General features: G+C 33.5%; 1 protein-coding gene across 1 annotated transcript in view; it reads right to left on the bottom strand.

The window, feature by feature from the left end:
• The window catches only part of LOC117123287 (neurogenic locus notch homolog protein 1-like), a 59,890-nt gene that overhangs the window by 14,533 nt on the left and 33,497 nt on the right, over positions 1-11,860 (bottom strand). Inside the window, exons 37-49 of the mRNA XM_033269157.1 lie at positions 11,757-11,858; positions 11,356-11,469; positions 8,268-8,381; positions 7,733-7,846; positions 6,926-7,039; positions 6,324-6,552; positions 6,026-6,030; positions 5,208-5,321; positions 4,725-4,835; positions 3,611-3,724; positions 2,313-2,426; positions 883-996; positions 570-683 (exon numbers count right to left, since the gene is read on the bottom strand). Of these exons, the coding sequence (XP_033125048.1) occupies positions 570-683; positions 883-996; positions 2,313-2,426; positions 3,611-3,724; positions 4,725-4,835; positions 5,208-5,321; positions 6,026-6,030; positions 6,324-6,552; positions 6,926-7,039; positions 7,733-7,846; positions 8,268-8,381; positions 11,356-11,469; positions 11,757-11,858 (1,473 nt within the window). The remainder of the gene's footprint in view (positions 1-569; positions 684-882; positions 997-2,312; positions 2,427-3,610; positions 3,725-4,724; positions 4,836-5,207; positions 5,322-6,025; positions 6,031-6,323; positions 6,553-6,925; positions 7,040-7,732; positions 7,847-8,267; positions 8,382-11,355; positions 11,470-11,756; positions 11,859-11,860) is intronic.

The raw sequence follows: 11,860 nt of genomic DNA, 5'->3' as shown, positions 1-11,860 counted from the left end.
GGATAAGAGTATACGTTGATATTCTGTCATCAGTTCCGAAGTTTTTAAGACGCATTAAACAGAACTCCAAAATCTCTGCTGCATTCTTGTTTGTTTGATTTATTGACTCAACAACCACAGTCCTTATTATCAACATAACCATCCCATCTCACCATTGTCAACACCAACTGCCATCATAATCATTATCTCATGCTAATCATCGTTATCAGCACCACTATTAGCCTTGCCTTATGAGGCTAATTTCTTACCACTATATATATATATTCATTATAATATTAATAATCCTTAAGCCAGGTATTAACTGCACTCGACGGTTGTCGGTCGACGCAATTCTATAGAGAACGGAACGCCACAACACGCGCGCAACGGATTGTTTTTAATGATGATAATCAGACTGCCATCGGCAATCAGCCGATGGTGTCGTGCCATCTTGCGCTCACATAGAGACAAGTTGGATTCATCGTAAAACAGTTGTTTGAATCATCGTACGACAGTCGTTGCACGGCCGTCGTACCACGTAGACAGTGCTTGGCTTAATGTGTAATAATATTTCGAAAACACTTTCTTACTAGTTTCACAGAAAGTTCCAGAAAATCCAAGCACACAGCTACAAGTGTAACCACTGATTCCATCAGTACATGTGCCGCCATTTTGACACGGATCCGAGACACACTCATTATCATCTGCAAAAAAAAATAAATTTTAAATACCAAGTTAAAACCCCAAACAAATAATTACATAAAAGAAAAAAACATTTCAACCTGAAATCAAAGCACTGTAGCAAATCGCTTCTAAAAAAAAAACAATATAAAATTATAAGAAATCATATTATTATTATTTCATTATGTAAATATTTATATATTAACACAAAATGTACTTTACTTATGGTACAAAAGGTTCCTGAGAATCCAGATAAACAAGTACAGGTGTACATGTTAATGCTGTCTGTACAGGTGCCTCCATTTTGACAAGGACTGCTGGCACATTCATTGATATCTGTCAAATATAATCACAATCAATATTTTCTAGTAAAACAGAGCTTATAACACAGACGAAAAATAGTAATATTATATAATTGTAAAAGAGATGCGTGGGCCCTGGGTTCTTAGGGGAGCCAAGCTGGAAGAAGTCATTTCCGGGAGATGCAGTGGCTGATCCAGAAATTTGAAATAGGTAGGGGGAGGGGGTAGTCAAGGAGGGACTTTAACAGATGTAGGGTAGGTCGATCACCTCAGCCCCGCCATGGTTGGGGCTGAGGTAAGAAAATTTATGATTATGGCTCTAGATGACCGGAAATGACACTCTCAGAAAAAAATGTTAAATTAAAAAATATAATTTTTCCCCATTTTTATATAATTTGGAAAAATGTAGGTTCCCAGTCTGGCTTCCCCCACCCCCACTGAATCCTCCACCGACCTGCAGTGGTTAAACAAATTTGTTTATCAAATTTAATGTTATTATATTTCTGCACATACTAATGCCCATCGGCACTGATCTCCATGAGACAGTTAATAACAACATATCGAAAACATGCAAATATTATGAATTTGCGGAAGATGTGTTATTTTCCAAGAGATTCTAACTTGCTTGCGGGAGTGCGGAGGGTCATCCTGATTTCTGGGAGACTCCCGCGCAAGTTCCGGGAGACTTGGGACCCCTGGGTTCTGCAAACATTATTTTTCCTCTTTTATTTTTTATTATCTCTTTCACAGAACAGGTGTCCCAAGATGGAAGAAGCCACTGGTGGGAAGATCTGGTTACGGTAGTTAAGAATTCTTAACACATCTAACTTTATTTTGCTGCGTATGCTGATACACACAAAACATGGCCATATAACATTTCGCACAAATAGGGATGACGACAGAATGAAATAAGAAAATAATATATATCATCAGGCAGTGGATATGTAGCTCCTACTCTAAAGGTCATTTTTGCGACCTTAAATCTTTATGATTTTCGCAATAAAATGACAATCATGAAAATAGGGGGGCGCGCAAAATCATGAAACTTAGAATGATAAAAGTTAATTAGTGATTGGAAATCGTAAAAAATAAAAGGCCACAGAATATTGAAATTTTAAAATCGAGAATATAAGGGTCAGCGAATAAAGGGCTTTACAGTACAGGTTTACATAGCACTTCATAATGCATAGTGCAGGTGCACTTTGACCTTTTAACCCATAGCCGGCAGAATGAACATTTTATATATATATATAACAATAATGTTTATTAAAAATCAGGTTTTTATTTTTCATTTATCCATCTGCAATGTTACTTTTAATCAGCATACATTAACTAAATCATAATACTTACTGTTTTCACAGAAAACACCATTCCATCCAGGTGGACACTGACAAAAGAACTGTCCCACAAGGTCAGAACATGTGCCACCATTCTGACATGGGCCACTCAAACACTCGTCGACATCTGGTAAGAGATGAGAAGAAGTAGCAATAACGATATTAATATTATTATGAATAAAGTATGCCAAACCGGGCTAGTGTTCTTATTCTTTTTATCCACTAGGGATATGTATGTAGGCATGTGTACACTTATGACAATAGGCTACACTGCCCACAGAATAATTCATTTGATTTATCTTCCACTTTATTTCAACTGAGACTCTAAGAAAACAACAAATCGTGACCATCTGTCTTAAATGTTTTATATCTATTTATGTGAAAAATTAATAAATGTTATGGAAACAAAATTGTGGCATGTTAGATTTACTTAAGAGCAGCTTATAGAGTACTAGTGTTAAGTCACGATATCATGTGATACTACCGTTGCTATCGTTGCAAAATGCGTTCAAGCAGACGCCATTTTCTCCAATGACAAACCAGTAATCCCAATTTCTAACGTAATTATTAAGATGTTGTGTCCTAGTTTTTCTTTGTGAATTTTAATTGAAGATTAAATGTGTGTTTGAAACTAATATAATGCAAGCTTTCGTGTTTTTAGTACATTTTGATTTTAAAATGCCTATTCCAGAAAGCCTATGAAGTCATTCAGGAGTAATGAATGGTAACCAACATCTGGTTGGCGACAGAGGGCGCCACATGGCATTGTGACGACCTGTGGGACTCTATAGCTCAGTCGGCTAAACTGGTGGTCCTGGTTCAATTCTCATCGCCACTCTTCTTGTGTTTTTTGCTGGAGGGGTAAAATCCTTGTTACGATACAACACCATCTTTCGGATTAGATGTTTAAGCCCTTGTAATACGGCCCATGTGCATGTTAAAGAATGCAGTACACTGTTCGGAAAGGTGTAGGGGATTGCCTCCCAATGTACTGCCCAAATCACCACCAGAAGGACCCCACTGGAAACAAGTCTTCGGACACAGTGGGTTAACCTTGGTGCGATTCACACAAAAATTATTTCTACCCTATCCTAGGTTTCTGCCATAAACAGAGAATAATAAGAATAGTCACCAAAAAAATGTCTAGGTTCTCATGCACAAAAAAAAAAAAAGCACATCAATAGGCCACACCATGGCCACAATAGGTAAAATGACATTTTAATGCTGAACACATTGTATTTAACAATAATAACTGAAACATTAGGCAATGGTACACAAATAAATGAGAAAAAAAAATGATTGATTACGTACTATTCTCACAATGAGTTCCAGTCCATGCGATAGTACAGGCACAGAAGTAGCCATTGACACCATCTGCACAAGTTCCTCCATTTTGACACGGACTACTTGCGCACTCATCAATAGCTTTTAAAGAAAAACAAAATAACTTTACAACTGGAAAATGTGGAATAGTATATATAGGTGTAATTTTTGCCCTGCCTGATGTGGAAATGTACTGAATACTCAGTACGTTTGAAAAACAATTGCTAAAAAAATCGCAACTTTTTCCTAGGTGGGACTCCAACCCACGATCTCCAGGTCACTAGCCTGGCACATACCTCTAGATTACCGAGCTTGCGCCTGATGGCCAGGGTTGAATTTGAGTCCAAGTAAGCAGCCAGTACTGCAGTGTTGATAGTAATATTGTCGTGATGGAATAATAGACAATAACTGGATTTACGTCAGGAGAAACATGTATAGGCGTAATTTTTGCCCTACCTGACGTGGAAATGTACTGAATACTCAGTACGTTTGAAAACAATTGCGAAACAAAATCGCAAGTTATTCTCGGGTGGACTCGAACCTACGATCTTCAGAATAGTATACAATGAATGTTTATGAGTGCAATGGGAAGAATATTTTCAAGAGTTTAAAGATTGACTGTTGCATTCGACGAGGTGGAGCTGAGTTGAATGGAACAGTCAATCTATCAACAAATGAAAATATTCTTTCCATTGTGAAAACAAAAAAAAACATTCTCTATTCCAATGCTTATAATGTAGAGTGAGAGAAATTTTGTAATTGGAAATATTGAAATAAAATATAAATCTTAATTCCAAGCTTTCGTTACTATCTCAGCAACTTCTTCAGGGAAACTGATGTATTTACAGAGATCCACTTGTCACATGATCATTCAAGCATGCAATTGAATTTGAATGATCATGTGACAACCACGGTATAATGTAGTGACAACCCTTGTAGGGTTCATGTCACCAGCCTCTGAGGCACTATGACCTCAGGGTCAGCGCATTTGCATATTACTAATCCATGAGCAACACTCAGAATAACACACAGAATAACAATTGTGACAACTGACATGCATTCATATGTTGTCGATGACCCCGGCTTACACCAGTGAGCTTACCCATGTCGCAGAGAGTTCCAGCCCATCCAGGATTGCAAGTACACGTGAATGAGTTCACGTTGTCATTACAGATGCCGTTCACGCACGGATTACTACCACACTCGTTGGTATCTGGCAAAAAAAAAATTGTATTACTTATAATACACATATCTGAAGGGATGTTGTGTAGTCTGTTGTCAGTGAGATTGGATGGTTCTATTTATGGTGTAGGGGTGTTTTTAAAGGAACAATGGCAATTAGTGTGTTTATCCAGGTAATTATTCACAAAATAGATGTTTAAATTATATTGTTTTATTATCTTCTTGCCAATTCACATACACACTTTGTAACTCTGTAAAATTGAGCTATAAAAAGATTTAAAGCATGACTTATTAGTGACTATATCTGTGGTTTACTATAAATGGAAAATAAAGTTTTATTATGATAGTATCTTCCATTACTCATGATGGGGATCATGATTGCCTGATTGATTGATTGACATACTTAATCCACAGTGGGTTCCCTCAAATCCAGCAGGACAGACACATACATACTGGTTGATACCATCAAGACAATTTCCGGAATTAAGACAAGGACCACTAGCACATTCATTAATGTCTAAATAAAGAAAACAACACACATACTAATAATTAAGCTTTCACTTACAAATATTTTCATAATTAAGCAACAAATTAGGAATAAAAACCTTTTAATATAATATTTGTCCAAAACATTTAAGATGTCATGAGCTAAATATCGAAAAAAATCAATTCCATATCTAAATTGTCCATATCTAAATTTTTTAGTTGTACATTATTAACTTAAAATTAAAAATTTGAATGAGAAAAATATTCTCTATCAATTAACGGAGAGTCAACTCTATTAGCTCTATTATTTTGTTTAGACAATTGGCTGGACATCAATTTAACATTTTTTATAGTATGCAAATCAGCATATTCTATCAGTTTCTAGTTGGAAGTTAATAAATTATTTTTTAAAGAAAAACAAAATAACTTTACAACTGGAAAATGTGGAATAGTATATATAGGTGTAATTTTTGCCCTGTCTGATGTGGAAATGTACTGAATACTCAGTACGTTTGAAAACAATTGCGAAACAAAATCGCAAGTTATTCTCGGGTGGACTCGAACCTACGATCTTCAGAATAGTATACAATGAATGTTTATGAGTGCAATGGGAAGAATATTTTCAAGAGTTTAAAGATTGACTGTTGCATTCGACGAGGTGGAGCTGAGTTGAATGGAACAGTCAATCTATCAACTAATGACAATATTCTTTCCATTGAGAAAACAAAAAAAAACATTCTCTAAAAAAATATTTGGTACTATTCCAATGCTTATAATGTAGAGTGTGAGAAATTTTGTAATTGGAAATATTGAAATAAAATATAAATCTTAATTCCAAGCTTTCGTTACTATCTCAGCAACTTCTTCAGGGAAACTGATGAATTTACAGAGATCCACTTGTCACTTGATCATTCAAGAATGCAATTGAATTTGAATGATCATGTGACAACCACGGTATAATGTAGTGACAACCCTTGTAGGGTTCATGTCACCAGCCTCTGAGGCACTATGACCTCAGGGTCAGTGCATTTGCATATTACTAATCCATGAGCAACACTCAGTGGACCCGGGATACCGTAAGAATAACAATTGTGACAACTGACATGCATTCATATGTTGTCGATGACCCCGGTTTACACCAGTGAGCTTACCCATGTTACAGAGAGTTCCAGCCCATCCCGGATTGCAAGTACACGTGAATGAGTTCACGTTGTCGTTACAGATGCCGTTCACGCACGGATTGCTACCACACTCGTTGGTATCTGGCAAAAAAAAAATCGTATTACTTATAATACACATATCAGAAGAGATGTTGTGTGGTCTCTCAGTGAGATTGGATGGTTCTATTTATGGTGTAGGGGTGTTTTTAAAGGAACAATGGCAATTAGTGTGTTTATCCAGGTAATTATTCACAAAATAGATGTTTAAATTATATTGTTTTATTATCTTCTTGCCAATTCACATACACACTTTGTAACTCTGTAAAATTGAGCTATAAAAAGATTTAAAGCATGACTTATTAGTGACTATATCTGTGGTTTACTATAAATGGAAAATAAAGTTTTATTATGATAGTATCTTCCATTACTCATGATGGGGATCATGATTGCTTGATTGATTGATTGATTGACATACTTAATCCACAGTGGGTTCCCTCAAATCCAGCAGGACAGACACATACATACTGGTTGATACCATCAACACAATTTCCGGAATTAAGACAAGGACCACTAGCACATTCATTAATGTCTAAATAAAGAAAACAACACACATACTAATAATTAAGCTTTCACTTACAAATATTTTCATAATTAAGCAACAAATTAGGAATAAAAATGAAAAACATTTTTATATAATATTTGTCCAAAACATTTAAGATGTCATGAGCTAAATATCGAAAAAAATAAATTCTATATCTAAATTGTCCATATCTAAATTTTTTAGTTGTACATTATTAACTTAAAATTAAAAATTTGAATGAGAAAGTATTCTCTATCAATTAACGTAGAGTCAACTCTATTAGATCTATTATTTTGTTTAGACAATTGGCTGGTCATCAATGTAACAATTTTTATAGTATGCAAATCAGCAAAAACTTTTTATTCTATCAGTTTCTAGTTAATAAATTATTTGATTTTATTAGATAAGACTTTCAAAGTTTCAGTTGAATTTTTAAGGTTTTACCAATTTTTGTTTGCTGACAGTGCATCTTAACAGAAAAACCATTTAACAAAACCATATACAAACTTAGTAAGAAATGAGATGAGTGAAGATCTTAATTGTTTTAATGGCAAAAAGGTCATCTGCGCACACAAAAATGTTAAGTTCTCCTAGTTGCTTGGATTCCCGGATGTAATTTGACCAATTATGTTGTGCAGATCACACATGAGTGAATCCGAGCGAACTGAAAGTGCCCTATTAACAGACGAACGGAGAACTTACTGATATCACAAAGTGTTCCAGCGTAGCCGGGCAGACAACTGCAGGTGAACATATTAACGCCATCTAAGCATGTGCCCCCATTCATACATGGGCCTGATGAACACTCGTTATTATCTGTGGAGAAAAAAACAATGTTTGATTTAACAGCAATGGCATTTTTATTCACAAAATGTATATTATTGATAAAATAAGTTATTAATAAGAATTAGGCTACACAACTTAGAGGCATAACACAAAAAGACACCCTTAAGTAGACTGATTGCATAATACTTCAGAGTGGCAGCGTGTGAAGGCCTCAAACTCCTGTCATTTTTGACGAATTAAAGGCGTATATAGTAAGGATTTTTTACACGTTTATACCTTGGTGGAGCATTTGTTATGAATATTACTATAAAGTTAAGAGGTAGGCTTAATTTACACTACATGGGTAAATTACCTGAAGAGTCAAAATAATTTTAGTGTTCTATGAATACATAATGTAAACATTCTGCAGTATCCGTTTTATAATTGGCTATAAATTTCTTAGGAAACTTACTAATTTGACAGTTAATACCGCTATATCCTGGAACACATGTGCAGGAATAACTGTTCACTTGATCAACGCATGCGCCGCCATTTAAACAAGGAGAACTTGCGCACTCGTTGATATCTGGAGAACAACACAAAACGGAAACAAAATCATATAAATGCCAATAAAGACAAAATTTTTCAAAAAAATCATTTAAAAGATACACTGCCAAAAGAAATCGGAAAAAACCTCAAAAATTAAAATTTTTAATAACTCATTTAGTTTATTTATCAAATAAGACATTCATTTCCAACCAATTGTTTATTGTTTTTATTCATTTTTAGTATGTTTTAATTGTATGTTTTAAATTGTTGCTTGGTCATTCTTTGTACTAAGCTTTAAATGTACATATTAACTATTTGTAAACATTAATGAAAATCAGTTTTAACTGCAAATTTGATGAATAAAAAAATACTTTAAATACTTGAAAGAGATTGAAAATAAAAACACAGTTCTCATTAATTTACAGATGAGCAAAAAATCAGGAAAAATCGTTCACCTATACCTTATTGGAAAGGAAAGATGACAATATAATTCATTTCTTTTAAATTAACAATTAAAATGTAAAAGTTTGAGGGTATTTAAGATTTCATTTACCAGAAATAGCTTTAAATAATAAATTTGATAAGAAACATATAATAATCTATATCTTAATATAAATATTTATACATACAATGAAGGAAATTGTGAATTTATAGCTTATGAAATCATAATGAAAATTCATATGAAGAATATATAAATAATTTAACTATTTGAAATGAAAATATGCATGAAAATTGAATAATGATAATGAAGGAAACTCGGGGAAGCAATATGGCAAAACATACCCACAACAGAAGCAAAAACAATATTTTTAAAGCTTTGTCTAAAACTATCAAATTCTCTTCAACAAAAAAACTGTTGTATGCCCATATACGGTCATGATGTGATTTCATCATGACCATATTTAGGCATATCACATGTTTTGTCAAATAAAATATGATAGTCTGGACAAGCCTTCAGGCTAACAAGATCTTGTTGGCATTTTTACAAAAAATCATATTAATGAATGGATAAAGCTATGTAATATATTCCATAAAATACTATAAAGTTCTGGCTACACTATAAAGTGATCAATTATTGGTGAATTTAAAATGAAGAGAAGATCTTGTTTGCCTGATGAAGGAATATCAAGGAAAAGCGATTGTTACAATTAAGTAACAGCACATTTAGATCAAGCTAAAATCTATGCCAAAATGATTGCATTTTCCACAAATCTGTAGACATATATCAAAGAAACTGATTATGTTGAAAACATTGAATCAAAAATACCAAAACAGATTCAGAATAACTCAGTGCTACCAATAAATAAAAATAAGATTTTAAAGTAATGTCAGTATACATATTTATATAGATTTATAGGTCAGAGATTTTTAAATCATAAATGATCATTGACCAGCCATTTGAGGAGGCCGGTTTTTGTCTCTATTTGTTTTCAATGTAATATGAGTTAAATACGAAGGACCTTTGAAGACAGCTGGAAATCAAACTTAACGACTGGCCAATCAGAACTGAGCCCATGAATATGCGTGTATGTAAAATGCCCATATATAGTCATGCTGTTCCTATATATGGTCATGATGTCGTACAAACACACAAGTTGTCCCACAAACGCACGTCTTCACATACATCTATCCTATTGTTTTGTGTTACCTTAGCAACAAATATTAAAGGGGCGGGGCTTAATGAAAAGTTCCATTGTACCACTTGTATATTTCTATATTTGCAATCAATAATAAGTTTTTTGCTTCAATGAATCTGTTTAAATTATGTTTAATACACAATCAATTTTTTTGATTACATGAAATATAAAAAATTTAGCTTTGTTGCATAAAGATGGCATAGATTTCAAATTCCATGATACTTGATCCATTGCTCACATGAGATCAACATGCATACACAATCCCAAAACCTTGCTTGATATGACAGACTTATTTTAATAAACTACAGTAACAGTCACAAGAAACATTTGAGCAGTGTTGGCATGAACACAGGCATTTAAATGCAGCAAATCATGAAAATGAAATGTAAACAAAAATAAAGGATACTTGCACAAATATTCATCAAATTTCTGAATGAAAAACATAACTGAATTTCTTAAAAAAATATTTTCCAAATGTTAAGTATTATAAAAACATAATGTTCAAATACATAGACATATTTAAAATAGTTTCTTTAAACACATCAACAACAGTTGCTTCAGCTAAAGTAATAGAAAAACAGATTATTACTTTATATGCAATAGAATCTAACCAATTGGCCACCCTTCTTAAGGGGACATCCCATTAGGGGATACATTTTTGTCTTCGAAAGGGAAGTATATCTTTAAACACTAAGACCAACCCCTATTCAGGGACCGCCCTTTTAAGGGGATACTTTTTTGGTTCTGATGGTGTTAATTTTTTTATTATATACACAATTTAAATTGTGCATACAACCGCCATGACACTGAAATGTATAACAAACTAAAATAGAGAAAAGCATGTAAGTGCACTGCAAGGATTTATCCACAGTACGTGACGATGGCCACACAATATACGTCAGCCAATTAATTCAGATGAAATAGTGCCAGGACATGCAGTGTAAAAATTGTGATAAGTGCATTTAAAACATATATCAACATACTACATCAAAGAGCTGAACATTCTGGCCGAGAGGTATTTATATATATATATATATTACTATTATTCTGAAATTCCAAAATCCATTAAATTTTAATAACTGTAAAAGTATATTAAATGCTTAAGTGTAAAAATAAATTTAAAAAAAATAAATTTGTGTATAGCGCCCTCTATGTAAACACTACAAAACAGTACGGCCTCTATATTTTTAAAAAATTGTAGTGATCAAACTGCTACTGATTATATTTGTCGGTCGGTAAAGCTCGTGAAAATAAGTTTGTATGGCCAATATTCACATTTTAATGACGCGAGATAATACAACGTAAAAATAGATGCTCATGCATGACACTCACCCATTATGCGTGAGAGTTTGCAAGGGTACATTATTCACTTACTGGTTTGACAGTTGAGACCGGTATACCCAGCTACGCAGCTACACGTGTAGAAGTTAACGCCATCAGCACATGTTCCGCCATTAAAACATGGAGTTGACGCACACTCATTAATATCTAAAAATAGATCAAATTGTATTAATAGAAGAACCATATATTGGGTCATCTGAATAAGATTATAAAACATAAAAGCTCATGTCCACACTATTAAAATTTCTCTGACAAAGAAACTGTTGTATACCCATATATAGCCAAGATGTGACTATATATTATTACTACTACCACTACTACTAACAATAATTATAATAGTAGTAATAATAATAATAATAATAATAATGATAATAATAATAATAATAATAATAATAATAATAATAATAATAATAATGAATAAATTGTAAGCTCACTTGTTTCGCAGAGAATGCCTGTCCAGCCTGGTAGACAGGAGCAGACAAAGTTGTTGATGCCATCAGTACATGGAGCATTATTCTGACAAGGGTTTGGATTACAC

This window comes from Anneissia japonica, unplaced genomic scaffold (genome assembly GCF_011630105.1).
Source record: "Anneissia japonica isolate Jap-2015-1 unplaced genomic scaffold, ASM1163010v1 scaffold1949_len687591_cov173, whole genome shotgun sequence".
In the NCBI taxonomy this organism is placed as follows: Eukaryota; Metazoa; Echinodermata; class Crinoidea; order Comatulida; family Comatulidae; genus Anneissia; species Anneissia japonica.
The sequence above is the reverse complement of the archived record's forward strand: the minus strand, read 5'-3'. Positions and strand labels throughout refer to the sequence as shown.